Genomic DNA, 17,361 nt, shown 5'->3' with positions numbered 1-17,361 from the left:
CAAATATTCAAATTTCATACTATTTGAACTACTTATATAAGTCTCTTATCACTATTCCTTCAAATAATATCAAATTTAGCACAAAAAATTTATTTTCAAACTACATAAAAAAGAAGACAACTATATTTGTAACACATGTAATCAAACACCACAATATCCAACAATAAGGTAACTCTATATACTTTTCATAATCTCATCTATCAAATTATTAGTTACTAATCCAATACTTATTTTAGGTTCATAAATCAATTAAAGTTTTCAGATCAAAGTGCTATAACAACTTTTTTACTATTTGATGGCAAAGAAAAAAATTGTTAGGCACAACTGCTTTAAATCTAACGACACTCCAGAAAAGTAATGACATTGAAACACCACCCTAATTAAAAAATTTGTGCAACCTTACACTTATATTTGAAGTCAAAGTAAATTATTTTAATCTCAAAAAAGGTTCTCAACAATACAGTATTACCAAGACATTTGTTCTAACAAAAAATATTGAACCTCAACACCCATTATAACAAATAAAATAGGTAATACTCTAAAAAAAATTACTTATTTAAGACATCATTTTTATTTCCAATTTAAATTATTCATTGATTATAGAAACCAACTTTGCCAACACTAATATCATCAGACGAAGATCAAATACCCATCAAGAGATTAAGGAGAAAGAAAACCATACAAATTCAAGATACATCTTCGGAAGAAGAATATACATGCAAAGATGGAATAAACAACACAATAGAAAGTGCATACAACTCAATAATTTATAAAGAACATGCCTTCACAAGAACCTACGACAGAAAGAAGAAAGCAACAACTCTAACAATAACCAATAAAGAAAAAGGAGGATGAGCACCACATAAGAAGACTAACTCCATTAACTAAAACAAATACAAAAATCAAACCACCAAATAAAAATGTCATTTTGTATAACTCTAACATCTAAATTTTTTGTACTACAAATTATTTTAAATAAAACACCTTTTAAATTTAGCTTTAGTTTGCACATATTTAATTTAATTTTACAAAACATAGTCATTTTTAATATTTATTATATTATCATTAATTTATCGCTCCGCGCATCGCACAGGTCTCGTTCTAGTTTATTTATTTATTTCTACTAGGGGTGTCCGCGGATCGGATCGGATCGGATATGGCTGAAAATTCGATCCGATCCGCACAATTTTCATCGGATCGGATCGGATATGATATCCGCACTTTTTAGTGCTGGATCCGATCCGATCCAATCCGCACATTTGCGGATTGGATCGGATATCGGATATATCCGCATAATTAAATCTTCTCTTTTTAATCATATTTCTATGTAAAAGAATTCGATAAAAATATTTCTTTCATACTTTTAAACTTATTTATTCCTAAAATATTTTTAATCAAACTCTCTCTAAATAACAAAAATAAAATAATACAATATATGAATAATAATTACTAACTAAAACATACAAACAAGTAAATATAATACCAAACATATATATATTATTAATTTTTTAATTATTATAGTGCGGATCTGCGGATCCGCGGATCGGATACGCGGATGTAGAGTAGATATCCGCGATCCGATCCGCAAAGGGTGCGGATCCGATCCGATCCGATCCGATCAATTTGCAGATCGGATCGTATCCGCAATTTTCGAATCGAATGCGCATATTTACCGCGGATCTACGGATTCGATCCGATCCATGGACACCCCTAATTTTTACAAGTCACTTTTTCATATCCTACGCACATCAATAGCAAGGCAAAACACTAGGGAAGAAGTATGGAACAAATCAAAACTTAAAAGAGAAAACACAAGAAGGAATTCCAAGTGGTCAAGCACAGTTAAGAGTTGAGACTTGAGACTTGAGTGAGTAGTAGTAGTCGGGTTATAGACTTAAAGGAATGCTACTTCGTTGTTCCTTCCTTTTCTTTCTTACTCTATTTCCCCATTTATATGTATTTATTCATTTTAAATAAGATATGGTGTCAACTTATCTAACATTTCATATATTGACTAATTTGAATTTCACTCAACTTGTCAATGGTATTGGTGGACCATGCAATATGAGTCTTTCCAGGTAACTCACTTTCTCTTTACCCTCTCTCTCCTCCCAGTTTTATCCACACTACTACTCTTTTACGCGTACAATCAGCGTTTAATGATTTAATCACATATTTCCATTTTTTTTAATTAAAAAAGATACAAATTTAATTGGTATCCTTTTAGTTTTTCCAGTATGAACCTATGTACCCAATTCTCTTGATCCCTCCAACCTTAAGATTGGTTCTCAAGTTGAGAATTTTCTCTTTCTTTCTTAATTAGTTTCTTACTTTACTTAGATCACTTGATTAATTTGATTAACAATTCTTTTCGGTTTTCCCTGGTAAGATTAAGGTATTTCTTTGCTAAATGTGTAACTTAGGGATTTGACTATATTGGAGGCAGTGATCACAGATCATAATTCATAGTAGTGTGTGTGAGTGATGCCAGTTCTCTCATTTGTATCTCAGTGTTTCTTCTTCACTAATGGTAGTGGAAGTAAACACCACGCTTCACATCCAATTATTGATTCTGAGGTGAAGGGGGGAAGCAAATTGGTGCCTCTGGATTCTGAGGAACCAAGCAGTGGTGATGATGAACAACATGAGCCTCTGGATTCTAAGGTTCAAACAAGCTGGGATGAACCGGTGGTTCCTGTGATCTCTGATGAGTTACCAAGTGATCATGATCAAAATCAATCACTTTTGTTGGTTGATTCTGTGTACTGCCACATAAATGAGGTGTTTGAGTATTCTGAACTTGAAGAAGCCACCAACAATTTTGACCCTAGTAGGGAACTTGGATCTGGAGGATATGGGACAGTTTATTTTGGTAAGAACATTTACATTCCTTCTATTTCAGTTAGTATGTCGTTTCATTCTCTTTGTTATAATAAAGTTATTTTAGGTTGTTAGGGACTTTGATTGTTCTAATCATGCATCCTACATTGTAGCATGATGGTGTGCTTCATCAACATAATTATATTGCAGTTCATCTTATTATATACCTTCTTAAGCATGAGTTAGTTGATCATTCAAGATGTTACCATAGATCTTTCAATCCAAACGATTTTCTCCCTCTAAAATGATTATTATTTGAATGACAATATGAATCGGTGTTTAAAAAGAATTTGAAAAGCTAACTGAATAACTGCAATTATGGTCACCAAAACTCAAATTAGATGTAACTTGGGTCATTCAAAATAAAAATTATTCAGAAAGAAAAAGCAAATAAATTTTAGTTACCAATGGTTTGTGACATGGTATCAGGGTATTACAGAAAAATTTAGAATACTATTCTTGTTACTCTCATTCCTCTAAATAAAAGTATAATTTTAGCGTCAGACAAAACAGAGACTTGTGCATTATCCACACTTTAAGCCTCCGAAAGAAGAGACTCTTATGTGTGAGGCTTGTTAAATATATAAAATCATTCATGATTCATATGCCTATGCCTAATGGTCTAACCTTTTAGAAGAGATGATTTATGACAAGATGCAGTTACATTGTCACATGTACAGCGCTGCTAGTAAGCGATGGCAAGAATGTAGCCATGTATGGCTGAGCTTTTATTTTAGCTTGGTGTTGTAGTAATTGGAATCATGTTATTAACTCTATACAGTTACTTGCCTGCAACATCATATAACAAGATTTACTAGTTTTTGTTTATATGCAGGAATACTCAAAGATGGACGTCATGTGGCAATAAAGCAGTTGCACAAAGACATGCTGAGGAGTTTAAGGTTGCATGACGAGAATTCCGAGAGCAATGATAGAGTCACCAAGTTCTCAAACGAATTTGCCATCTTATCTCACTTGAAGCATGGAAATCTTGTCCAGCTATATGGCTGCACCTCTCCTCAGAGCCATGAAGTACTGCTTGTGCAAGAGTACATTCCCAATGGAACCGCTGCAGATCATCTTCTCAACAGGAGCTCTCCTCCGTGGTCTACGCGACTAAACATCGCCATACAGACTGCAGAAGCATTGGCTTATCTACACAGTTCTAGCATAATCCACCGCAATGTGAAAACTAGCAACATTCTGCTTGACATAAATTTGAATGCTAAAGTTGCAGACTTTGGATTATCGCGCCTTTTCCCAGAAGGTGTAACTCATGTTTCCACTGATCCTGCTGGGACTCCGGGTTATGTTGATCCAGAGTACTATGAGCATGGCCATCTTTCTGAGAAGAGCGATGTGTATAGTTTCGGAGTAATATTGCTTGAGCTGATAACATCCCTGCCAGCATATAGTGAGGACGATAGAGAGCCTTTTCTTTCCAACTTTGCCATGGTTAGAATAAGCTGTGGGAGACTCCAGAGTATTGTTGACCGAGATCTTGGATTTGAGTCAGATGATTGGAATACTAAAACAATTACCGCAGTGGCAGAGTTGGCGTGTAAGTGTCTTCAGAGCCAAAGTAAATTGAGACCTTCCATGGAAGAGGTGTTGAATAGCCTTGTGAGAATTAAAAGTTGTTGAAGCTCTTAGAATGCTCTTATATGGTGTTACAATAATGTCACGATTGTTCAAATTCTCTCATGCTAGCATGGTGATTTATTTTGAGAAGAAAATAGCTTAACCAAAGTAAAATATCACTTTTATATCTTATACTTCCTCTGCCGACTATAAATAAACACCATGTCTTATATATATCTTATATACTTCCTACCAAAACCATTCTGTTTTCATCTGTAAAAGATATTGTGTATTGGGACACCGATTAGATAAAAAAACTTCCTTGATTACCCTTATCAATATTTTATAATGGTACTTTTACCCCTAACCAAAATCAACCAAAACATTTGTTCTTCTTCTCATACTCTCAAAACTCAGACTCCAGCCTTCTCCGGCAAGAAACTCTAGTGGCAACATAGATTCTACCCCCGGTGGCGAGAGAAGCAGCCTCTTGAATCCCTGCTTTGCACCTCAGCCTTCACCACTGTCCGCCATGGAAATGATCAGATCATCAGCTCCCTTGCCATTTGTTGAAGTTGATGTTATTGTGTTGGTTTTATAGATCTCAGATGTAAAAGGGGGTAGGGGGAAAAATGATAACGGCAAAATGACACTAATTTTATCATATATTTAGTTTACTGTCAAACAAGATATAAAAATGGTAATTTTTGTGTCTATATCTCAATGTATATTTTATGAGCTTCTCCAAACCAAATGTATATTTGTTATGAAAATAAGTTAATCAGTCAATTTCTCCTGTTAAAATAGTTTTTAGAAAATAATGTTACTATAAGTATCCACTGAATATCATAATCAATCAAGCTACTCCCTACAGTTCCAAGAAGGATTAAATTGCACCATAACAAGAGAATTTGACAACATACACGATTAAAGATAAATAAACAAGTTGTAGGCTAGTTAGACTATCCCAAATTTTATAAACTCAAGATACTAAAATTGAAGTTGTGGGCTTGTTTAATTAACTTGCCCAGCCCAAAAAAAACTAGCAGAATGGAGTCAAGCTTGATTGAGTACCCAAAAACAACTTCAATATTCAAATTTCTAGCAAACTGATGACCAAATAACAAAATTCTAACAAACTAGATTTCTTGATTTAAATCATAAATGTCTACTAATTCATTAATTTATTAAACAATGTTACGTTCATAAGAAAAATGACCTTGTTATAAAGAAATATTATTTATACACAGTCATATTGTCTACTGAGGTTCTTTATAATTGATATGCAAGCTCAATCCGCTAGAAATATGAAGGAGACCTTGCTCAAGGTCACAAACATACTTGGTGACGACATTAATATGCTTAAATTTTTATTTTTTACTTTTACTCCTAGAGAAAATAATGCTTTGTTTTCTTTAAGATGATTAAATGATATTTTTTTTCATTATTTGTGAAATATAAATTCTTCTCTCTTGTAAAATTAGAATAATGTATATTTTAGTCTATTTGATCAAAATGCACTTTAATAATATATATTAATGCTTTTAGATATTAAAGCTTTATTTTCAAAAGAAGAAGAAAGAGAAAATGCGAAATTTATATGCATTTTGTGAGAGATTACTGTGGTAGGAGTATTTGTAAAAAACTCCGATACTAATAAGATTGAAAAAAATATCTGAATTTTGAAGTATTCATTAAATAAAAAATGTAATTTAATCGTCCTTTAAAAATAATTTCAAATGATCATAGATGGTTATTTGCTTATCCCATGTCTCAGGTGATTAACCGAAATAGTAGAAAAAAATCTTACTCTTCAAATCGGATCAAATATCAGTTGTGGTGATCCGTTTCTTAATCAAAATCCGACCTATATGGACGAGGCCTTATGGACTGGAATTCTTGTTGTTGAGCCGAGTTATAAGTAGCGACCTAAATTAAAAATTGATCATTATTAAGTAATTTAATGGGCTGGATTTATATCCTTTGGTCCAAATATGAACAGTAACAAAAATATTTGATTATGTAATATGATGGTATATTTAGAATTTTTTTTTCTATTTTTTCCTCTCATATTGTTAAGAAAATCTTGGATTTCACAAACAAAGTTATGAACATTTTACCTTCTTACTCTCTTAACTTAGGTTAAAATGTTATTAAAATGCATCCTTTGATTTGTATAATATTTATCCACAATGCAAAGTAGTTAATCATAGGTCAGTAAGAAAATAATTTTGATAAAATATAAATTTTATATAATCATTCCCTCATAAATTAGTTTGGTAAAATCTTTATTTTTTAAAGATAATTTATAAAAGTTAACTTTTAGAAAAAGATGTTAAAAATTGTGACATTTGTATTTAATAAATTAAATTAAAAATAATTTTTAATAATTACCATATTGACAATCATATATTGTTTCCTATTTAGGTTCTTCTCATAGAATTTTGTTAGAGATTGATGCACCTGATGCACCGCCAAAGACAAACATAGATTCTCGTTTTTTCGTCAATGGAGATCCTTCTCTCCCCAAGGAGCTTCAAGCTCAAAGCTCAATGTCATTCTTAGCATCAGGTACATCCCTTAATGACAAGCCCAAAATCTTACCAGATGCTTCGACATTGCCAAAGGAAACTATAAATCATCCGGCCAACATATACAACTGGTATATAGCTCTAGTATTTGTTCTTATTTTCACCTTCAATTTTCAAAATAAGCGTAACTCGTTAAATCTTTTTTAATATAGAACAAAATTCTCTCCAATTTAAGTTTTACTGTGAACATGCAAAACATCCGGCATAGCTATATTACTGTGAACAAACAACATACTATAACTTTTGTTGCCAATACACAACATGTAAAGAATGAACCGTGCAGTAGCCTAGGCTGGGTTCAATTTATGCATACGGCTATCTTGAGTTCGAACCGAAAAGAAAGTAATCATTTATTACTGTTGATTATTATTATTTTTTATGTAATTATGATGATGATTGATCCGTCACCTTATAATTCGGTCTTTATCTTGATTGAATGACTCTTATCACTCAATTATTTTTGGAATAAGTGCCGACATAATAATCCGACTAAGCTTAGGGGTTCACTATATCATTATTCACTTATCTTCTAATCGAGTTATAAATCATTTTATTTTCTAAGCTTAGCCTGAATCATATGATCGGCACACAAAGTTTGGGGGTTATGATCCGTCACCTTATAACTCAGTTTTTATCGTGCATTATAAGTTATAACTCGGCCTTAATTATCATTCATTATAAGTTATGATCCGACTTAATGACCATTGTTCTGACTTAGTGCATGTTTGGGTGTCATTATTTTGATAAAATAAGATCTTTTTTTAATGAAAAAATATCTTATTTTATTTTTTAGCGTGTTTGGCAAATTTCTAGTAGTAAAAGTAAAAGCACTAAAAAAATCAGAAAAACATTTTTTTGAGAAACTGTAATTTACATCTTTGTTTAAAAGATCTTTTTTCCCTAAAAAAAGATGTTTTTCATGTAATAAATAAACAAAAAAATATTTTTATATTGTTATACCCAAACATAATTGATAAATAAAAAGATCTTTTTGCATGAGATACCCAAATATAAAATTACTTTTACTTTTTCATAAGATCTTTTAAAAAAAGATAATTCAAAAAAAGATCTTTTCTTAAAAACTCACCCAAACAAGCTCTATGCCTATAAAAGGCACTAATTTCTATATACATTCTAGAGACATTCTAGATATATTCTATATACATTCTATATTTATAGAATTATTACATGATGACTTCTATTTCATGTCTTACATTCTATATTCATAGAATTATTTTTATACCTCTTAAACACTTACTGACTTGAGCGTCAGAATGTCTTTTGTAGATACACACTCCCTTATTCTCTTCTTGTCGATGTATAACTCATCCCAACGAAAAGTTTGAAGACATTTATAGACAGACGAGCTATACACCCACCAAACTCAGCAAGAACAATGATCAATATAACCTCCTGCCACCAGAGCCATTCTCCCTCTGGATGTTATAATAGAGAGCAGCAACAGGCGAGCTAAGATTATATAGTTCGGCAAATTCTCTTGTGTTAAAGTTTTGGCGCCAACCTGGGGCATAAATCTTCTCTCTACCCATTTGACGAAATAACACAAACACGATTCGATGAATTCCTAAAGTTGGTCGTGGACTTTCATATGCTACCACCTCGCTACCTGTTCATAATTGTATTCATTCCATTTCATTAGTAACCTTATTAACTAAATAAATTGCCTGTTGTACTTTGGTAAAATTGTTACTAATTACATTATATTCCTCTGACAAACTCGTTTAATTTGTATATATATTTTTCAAAAGACATAGTCCATATATTATATATAACTATCAATAATTTGTATCCATATTTATAAGTGTTTATACACAAAAAATATATAGAGATTGTTTGAAAATCTATAAATTAAAATTTATTTAAGAATTAGATTTTTTTTCTTATTTTAGAACAAATAAAAAAAATAATTTAAACTTTTTTAAAAAATCTAATTCTCACTTTTTTCTTATTTACAAATTAGACTAAAAGAAGTCTAATTTTAAAATCAATTCTCACACTAATTTAATTTAAGATGTCAAATATTAAAAATATCCCTATTTAAATAAGTGAATGTTTAATAAAATAATTTTGTTAAAATCAAAATTATAAAAGAAGAAAATTTAACTCATATAAGAGTTATTTTAAACTAAAGAATTAAATTCTATTATATTAGTATATTAAAGTCATTCCAAATCATGGAATTGAATTTGAAATAGAAATGAATTTTTTTTTAAAGAAAATAAAATTCTTTTCTTATACTTAAATACTTTTCAAATAAGCTCATAATTTGTACATATATCTATCAGAGTCTGTACATATAAGTAGGATTGAAAGTGAGTCAAGTCAGCTCATGAGCCAATTTGAGCTCAATTCGTTAATAACTCGATAAGCTGAATTTGTGAGTTAGTGAGTCGAGTTTGAGCTTGGAATTGAGCTCATAAATTAAATGAGTCGAGTTTGAGTTTGGATAAGCTCAGCTCGTTAGCTCGTGAGCTGGCTTCATTATATATATAATATTAAAAGTATAGATTAAATGCATATATATATATATATATATATATATATATATATATATATATATATATATATAATTTTGACATATATATTAATGCTTTTAATTATTTAAAATTTTATAGTCATTTTTTTATATATAATTTTGATGTAGGATATAAATAAAAAATTTATAATTAATAGATAGACAATATATAAAATTTATCTTTTTTAATATATATATATATATTATAATTTATTGAAATAGAGTTATAGATTATGTTCTTATTATTTGAGCCAACTCGTGAGCTTTCATTGAGTCGAGCTTGAACTTACAAAATAGGCTCAGTTGTTAATGAGTCAAGTCGTGAGTCAAATTTAATTTTCGTGAGTCGAGTTTGAGTTTGGTCTAACTCGACTTAACTCGGTTCACTTCTAACCCTATATATGAGTTAATACAATTTGCACCTATATTTTTTAAAATTTGTACATATAAATTAATAAAATTTATTTATTATGGCAATTTAATATTTGTGCTAATAAATAATGACCAAAATTATTAAAAATTACTGCCACTAGAATTTTTGTATTATATCTATAACAATATATAATGCCAATACATATATTTGGTGTCCAACATTCTTTTCCAATTTTGCCCTTCCTAATAATCTATCTCACTATATGTGAATTATTTCATATTAAAAATTTTTTACTACCTCATCTTCTCTCTTATCACATACATTCACGTTCTCTCTTATCTCATTAATTCACAATCACCGAACTTCTATAATTATCTCTTTCTCTGTCATCTTAACATAATAGAAAAACTTTTTTCTTTTCTTATTCATCTTCTCTTGCATCCTTCTCACTTTACTAAGATATAACATAAAACCTAATATAAGGATAATTGGTATCTAAATTTAAGTTCCAATATTGCTTCTAAAGAAAAGTTTATTATTAAAAAATTCTTTCATCAGTTACGTTAAATAAAAAAATTTTCTATCCATTTTTTCACATTAAAATTTTTGTATTGGATGTAAATTATTGTTGCAGATTTTTTTTTATTTGGATATATATTTAAAGAATAAAAATAAAATAGTTCAATAGGGACAATTTTTAAAAAAATAAATTTATACAGAATAATTTTTCTCTTATCATACTCTTCTAATATACTCTAGGTACCTACACAATATATAATATCAATTGGCGTCTAAATTTAAGTTCTAATATTATCCTAGAGAAGTTTATTATTAAAAATATTTCTTCCATCCATCAGAATAAAAAAATTTTCACACATTTTTCACAGCAACTTTATCAAGAATTTTCTATTGGATATAAATTATTCATGTGGATTTTTTTATTATGGATATGCTTTTAAGAGAATAAAAATAAAATAGTTTAACAGGACAATATTTTTTAAAAAAATTTACACAGAATAATTTTTGTACCAATATATCAAAATTTATTTTACATATAATATTTATTCATCTTTTTTTTTATGACATATAATATTTAATTATTTATTCATCTGAGTTCATTCATAGAATATCTTATAAAAATTATATTTAAGTAATTTTTTTATCTTATAACCATTTTATATTTTGAGATTCAAAATTTTGTATTTTTATTTTTATTCAAGCTTTATTTTTATGTTTTATTTTAGTTCTATTAATAAAAAATTATTAACATTAGTTTTAATGTTTAACTTTTAGGATAAATAAAAAGATGAGATTTTTTTTATAAATTTGATGATTAAAAAATTATTTATTATAGAATAAGTTAAGTCTATTTATTGACTATAGAAATATATATAATTCACTCTTGAATATAATTAAAATAAATATATATTTATTTAATTTTTTAAATTTTACATTAATTATTAAAATCATGATATAATAGATGTACTCCTATCAAAAATGAAAATAACTTCATAACTATTTTTTTGTTGAAAGAAAACAGGACTCAATGACGATAGAGTATAATTTAAACAACTATAGATAAGTAATATAAGTAATAAAAAACGGACATGAAATTTATTTTTTTTTATTTTGTACAAAAATAAATATAATAAAATAAATCACTGTTCTCATACATAATGACATAAAATTTAACATACATTATCCTTTTCTAAAGTCATCTATTTTTTTAGTTTTTATCTTTATTTTTGTACTTTATTTTAATTTTATTAAACCAAAAAGTACTAATGTCATTTAACTTTAATTTTTAACTTTTATCATAAATAAAAATATGTGACTTTGAATGTATTAGATTATAAAAAAATTCAAAATAAAGAAAAAAGTTAAATTTACTCATTCGTGATATTTATAGGAGTATAAATGATTCACATAAAAGTTACGAGTTTTTTTTTAACTTTTATTTTTTAAAGTAGTATTCACTTCTGAGTGTAATAATTATGAACTAATATATGTTGGTAACTAATTGCGATTGAAGAGAAGATAGAAAGAGAATAAAAACGGAGGAAGAAAGAGAGAACAAGCTAACATAAGAGTGGTGGCGAGGCATATGTAGATAAATAATGATAAGAAAAAAGAATAATGAAAACAAAAATAAAAAATTCTAAAAGAATAATAAGACTAAAGATAATTTAAAATGTTGAATATAAAATTATAAAAAATAAAATTTTTTAGCTATTAAAATTATGTGAGGGAAAGAGTGATTTAAATATAAATCTTTATATCAGTTTCAAATTAAATATAATTAAAAAATAAATAAATTTACAAATATTTATAAATTTTTATCTTCATTGTTACACATAGTAACAACATAATGATTTTAGTATTATACCTAAATTAATTTAAATTCAATTATTCTATATATTAAAAAAATTAAATAATTAATAATTTTTTTGTATTTTTTATTTAATTATTCTATACAAAATTTTTGAATGCTTGATATCTTAATTTGTTTTAAAATGATAAAATATGGCTTAACAAGTAAGTATAAAAAATAAGTATCTTTATAATAGTTATACATCTAGATATCTAAATCAAACAAAAAAAAATAATTCTTTTAATAAATCTTTAACAACTCAAAAGTTAATACAATGGATATGTATGGATCAAAGTGATAAACAAAAATGAGAGTTGCGATAATAGTAATATGATATGGTGATAATTGATTGCGGTCGGGGTTAATAGAAGAAGAAAATAAAATAGGAGAATAAAACAAGACAACATAACAGTGATAGCGAGAAAATAATAGTGTATAATATGATGAGATGATATAATCAAAATAAAAATTAATAATTTTAAAATAATAATAAAATTAAAGATAATTAAAAATGTTCAATATAAGATTAAAGAAATAATTTTTTATCTATTAAAATTATGTATAAAAAATGTTTTGAATATGAATATAAAATTTTAAATTCATTTCAAATTAAACAGGATTGAGAAAATAAATAAATTTAATATATAAATAACTAATTTATAAATAATATTAATAATTTTTTATCTTGACTTTGCTATACATAATAACAACAAAATTCTTTTCTTTTAATTTTTAATTTAAATTTATTTATTTTATATTTTTTATATATATTAAATAACTTAAAATATTTTATTTTTTTATAATTTATTTTTTAATTATTAATATTAAATTTATAATATTAGAAATAGTGTGTGATATCTAATAGGTATTAAAATTTAAAAAATATTTTTTATCAATTAAAATCATGCATAAAAATAAAGTAAAATAGTTTAATATCTAATAGTGTGTGATACAGTGAAGGAATATAATAAAAGTATAAATTAATAATTTAAAAAAAGTAATAAAATTAAAAATAATTTAATAAATTGAATGTAAAATTTAGAATTATTCATGAAAATAAAAAATACTTTGAATATAATATTTTATTTTTACTTCATAGCTCAAATGACATAATCTTTCCATTCTTATTTAAAGGTTTAGGATTGGAGTATCAAACCTAATTGTTGCTTAAATAAATAAATAAATTTATATAATGTTTATAAATATTTACTTTATAAATGTTTGTCTTGATTTTGTTACCCATAATAATGATATAATAAATTTTTTTAATATTTTATTTAATTTAAATTTATAAATTTTATATGTTTTAAAATTTACATAACTTATAAATTTTTATATTTATTTTTAAATATTATTATTTTAAATTTATATTTATAATTTTAAAAATAAAAATATAAAAATTAATCTCTTAAAAATAATAAAAAAGTAACGTAACAGACACTGACACTGTTGAGCCGTTAGTATACATAAAGGGCCAATTTTTATGTTTGACGAGATTATGCTAAATAAACAGATAGATGCACAATAATTACACGTACCAAAACTAGGTCCAGTTGTGGCGGGAATATCGGTTATCAGCCTGAAGTCAATCAACACAAAGAGATATTACATAAGTAAAATTAAAGTATTAACTGGAGAGAAAAAACTATATATATATATATATATATAAGACGTGAATTGTTGTAAGAGGAGTGTTAGGAGGTAGCAGAAATGGTGATATATAGCCATCAATTAGTTATCATAAGTGTGTTTAATGGTAAGAAATTACATTCAATAGTATAGAATTATTCATTTTATTTTTGATGGTTAAGTGCTGGCCAAATTTTAACAAAATTATTGGCCTCCTAAACTTTCTCTTGTTGTAATATAATTTAAGGCGCGAAGTATTGTAACTCACCAATGTAGATATTCCCTCAAACTAGGGTCACTAGGGCTAGGGGCATCTGGGTTCACAGCAACCTATAAGTAAAATTAAATAAGAATTAATTAAGTCATTAAAATCACTTTAATTTGTTTTAAACATATATAATCCCGTGTCATAACTATTTTTCTTTCAAGTTTTGGCAAACTTTAACTATTGTTTAAGTATATTAGTAATTTTATATCTAACAAATGAAAATGTTATATTAGATAATTATATACTCAACAATAATTACGATAAAAACGAGAGAAGTATTTTTAATTCTAAAAGTTTTGATATATTGCTTTTTTTTCAATAAATAAAATACCAAATTCAAAAGAAGAGGAATGAGATACATAATCTATACAAATTTTTTTTTTTTGGTTTCTTTTTTCGTGACAATGTCTTGTCTATTATTGTTGTAGATGTTGAGTCTTACATGCGCATGTGTATATAGAAAAGCATGAGTAGAGGTGCAGAGCCACGTTCATTGGAAGTGGAGCTGAGGTTTTCTAAGTTTCTAGTTTCATGAGATCCATGTTAGTTTGTGTTATGATGTTGCTTATTTTTTGGTAGGTCTTTGTCTAACAACTAACAAGTTGCTGTAAGTACAAAATAAAATTCAAATTTTTTGACATTTGATTAAGCGAATAAATAAAACAAATTATTAACGGCTCACACAAAAATATTTTCACGTGAAGGTAATATTAAAAATTATTAATATTTTAATATATTTGACTAAATTACTTAATATAATATATATTTAAGTTAAATCTCATCTTTATGTGAATAATTAAAAAGCGTCAACTAATTTAATATTTTTTATTAAACTGTTTAACATCATAATATGAATGGTAGTATATTACCAGAGTGTAGAGGATCCTGAGGTCATCTCCACCAATGGCTACTCTGGGTTGGTGGACAACTTGAGAAGGCTTGAACTCACAGCCATTGCAAACATCTCTATTATTGTAAGTAACTCTAATTGGAATACAACTTTCAAAGGGGTCTAAAACATCCCCGATCACGCGCCCAACTACAAGAGGGTCCTTACTAACAATTGGCATGGCTAACTTGGAATTTTGATATAGTGCAAAACTAACACTAACTATCAAATAATTAAATTGTTTTTGTGTTATTCTACGAGTTTATTATATTTGGTATAACATATATGGGACTATTTATAGTTTCAGAAGGGGGGGGGGGTGTAGGGTTGGTCCCCATTCATTCTCCTTTTGAGTTTTTTAATTGAATACCAATTATGGAGAAAAGGTCGAAAGAAAGAAAAGAAACAATGTTATTCGTGTTTGGAAATTCTGAAAAATGAAATTTCTTTCAACAATTTTATTTGTATATATATATTTTAAATAATTGAGTATGTGACAATCAATTTATATTTAAATACTTTAGCTAAAAAATAATTTTAAATTGGAATAAGCACTATTTTGATTTCTATAGTTTTGGGTCAAAATCGAAATTGTTTCTAATTTTATTTTAATTCGAAATCATCTTCAATGTTTCATTTAGTATTAAAATCATCTTTTTGATAATTTTACCCTTATTTTACTACCTCTGTCTTACTAACCCTCTCTTCATCTCTATCAACATAATCAGACTAACAATCACACACACACATTCATATAAAAAAAAAAAGAGAGAGAAAAGAGAGAAGTAAAGATGATAAAAGAAGAAGAAAAAGAGAAGACGAGAAGGGACAGCGCCAACGTCAGCAGAATTGAGGGTTGCCATCGTCGTCGACCAAATCTCTTTCTTTGAAGTAAAAGAGAGAAGGAGAAGGAGAAGCAGAAGCGGTATCATATCAAAACGGCACCACTAAGGAGAACGAGAAGCTATGAGTTCAAGTAGAACCAGGAAAAAGCAGAGGCAGTGCAAAATCAAGGATGCCACAGGCAATAGAGGTAGATTATACATGGAAGTGGACCTCTTCATCGCGATCTCGGTCTCTCAACGAGTGACCAACGATAACTACGAGGGTCAAAACGCTGACTTCTCTAGTCCTTAAAGTTCTCTTCGTCAAAGTGCAACTATTGTATTAGCTAGCTCCGGCGAACGCAGGTCACAGAAGAGAAGCACGAGCTATGGGAAAAATGATAAGGTTAGGTTCTAAGTCGGCATGGTTAGGGTCGGGTAGGGTTTTGGGTCTCTGTTTGCATGGTGTCGGGAGTGTTTGGTTGCACTTGGCCTTGACCAACTCTCTCTTTCTCTTTCTTCTTCTTTTTCTTCTTCTTATTATTATTGAGCTCATTGTGTAACATTCTACCATACAGAATTTTACGTTAGGACGTAAATCAGAGGTTACGAGGTACTACGACCTCTAAAAATAAAAATATGCATGTAAATATAGTCGAAAGAAATCATAACTAGGAGCCTTGAAAAAGAAGTTAATCAAAAGCATATCAAAAATCGCACCACACTCGTCCTGATAAGCGTAAATGGATAAAGAAGATCAAAAAGAAGGATAAACTATATACATAAAGATCAGAGTTTCAAAAGATACAAATATCAAGTTCCAGACTCGATCTGTGAAGTTAAGACCGTCTAGAATATACATACACACACATATATATCTATATATAACTCAAAAGTCTAACTCAAATTCTAAAATAAACACTTTTTTCTTTAAGTCAGCCTCTAAGAGGGATAAAACATAAACTATACAAGGAGGAGAATCTATTTACATATATGTACATAAACAAAACACAAATACTAAGTCCTCAAAATAGTTCTTCGCTTCCAGAAGGTCTCTAGTATCTTCAATGAGGTGCCTCACGACCTGTATTTGAAAAACAATAATATATGTATGGAATGAGAACCGGGAGTTTTCAGCATAGTAAAGGTGCCCGCATAGTTAATATAAAAGGTTTGAGGAAAGCCAGATGCAATCATAGAACTCCGATACTCAGAATTAAACTTAAAGGAATATACTGAACCAGAAATTAGATAAACTAGCTAAGATATTCAAGTTCTAAATCTAACTTTAACTCAACACTTCACTTTTTGTCTCCTCCAACCCTCCGAAACACCGATGGAAACACCCTCGTCACGTCTCCGCCAAACGAAAGGTCTCTCAGTTGCAAAGACATACAAGTCAAATAAGGAAAGTACATG

General features: G+C 28.2%; 2 protein-coding genes across 2 annotated transcripts; one reads left to right on the top strand and one right to left on the bottom strand.

The window, feature by feature from the left end:
- Window positions 1–1,840: 1,840 nt before the first annotated feature.
- Window positions 1,841–4,653, top strand: LOC112751079 (LEAF RUST 10 DISEASE-RESISTANCE LOCUS RECEPTOR-LIKE PROTEIN KINASE-like 1.2). Its single transcript, XM_025800097.3, has 2 exons — window positions 1,841–2,872; window positions 3,716–4,653. Exons 1-2 carry the CDS (start codon window positions 2,485–2,487, stop codon window positions 4,522–4,524), a joined length of 1,197 nt encoding a protein of 398 aa, XP_025655882.1. The 5' UTR covers window positions 1,841–2,484; the 3' UTR covers window positions 4,525–4,653.
- A 3,649-nt stretch (window positions 4,654–8,302) lies between these two features.
- LOC112747215 (protein VERNALIZATION 3-like) lies at window positions 8,303–15,299 on the bottom strand. The gene is made up of 4 exons (XM_025795186.2): window positions 15,099–15,299; window positions 14,230–14,291; window positions 13,871–13,911; window positions 8,303–8,679 (listed from the first exon to the last, which is right to left on the bottom strand). Exons 1-4 carry the CDS (start codon window positions 15,297–15,299, stop codon window positions 8,453–8,455), a joined length of 531 nt encoding a protein of 176 aa, XP_025650971.1. The 3' UTR covers window positions 8,303–8,452.
- Window positions 15,300–17,361: the final 2,062 nt, after the last annotated feature.

This window comes from Arachis hypogaea, chromosome 15, assembly GCF_003086295.3.
Source record: "Arachis hypogaea cultivar Tifrunner chromosome 15, arahy.Tifrunner.gnm2.J5K5, whole genome shotgun sequence".
NCBI classification, from domain to species: Eukaryota; Viridiplantae; Streptophyta; class Magnoliopsida; order Fabales; family Fabaceae; genus Arachis; species Arachis hypogaea.
This window is presented reverse-complemented; position numbering and strand designations above follow the sequence as displayed.

Bases quoted from the DNA above. Each gene is read 5' to 3' on its own strand.
- LOC112751079 (XM_025800097.3), top strand. From the start codon at position 2,485: ATGCCAGTTCTCTCATTTGTATCTCAGTGTTTCTTCTTCACTAATGGT. The intron at 2,873-3,715 runs GTAAGAACATTT...GTTTATATGCAG, and splicing joins ATATGGGACAGTTTATTTTG to GAATACTCAAAGATGGACGT.
- LOC112747215 (XM_025795186.2), bottom strand. From the start codon at position 15,299: ATGCCAATTGTTAGTAAGGACCCTCTTGTAGTTGGGCGCGTGATCGGG. The intron at 14,292-15,098 runs GTAATATACTAC...TTTTACTTATAG, and splicing joins TCAGGATCCTCTACACTCTG to GTTGCTGTGAACCCAGATGC. The intron at 13,912-14,229 runs GTGAGTTACAAT...GATTGACTTCAG, and splicing joins TTGAGGGAATATCTACATTG to GCTGATAACCGATATTCCCG.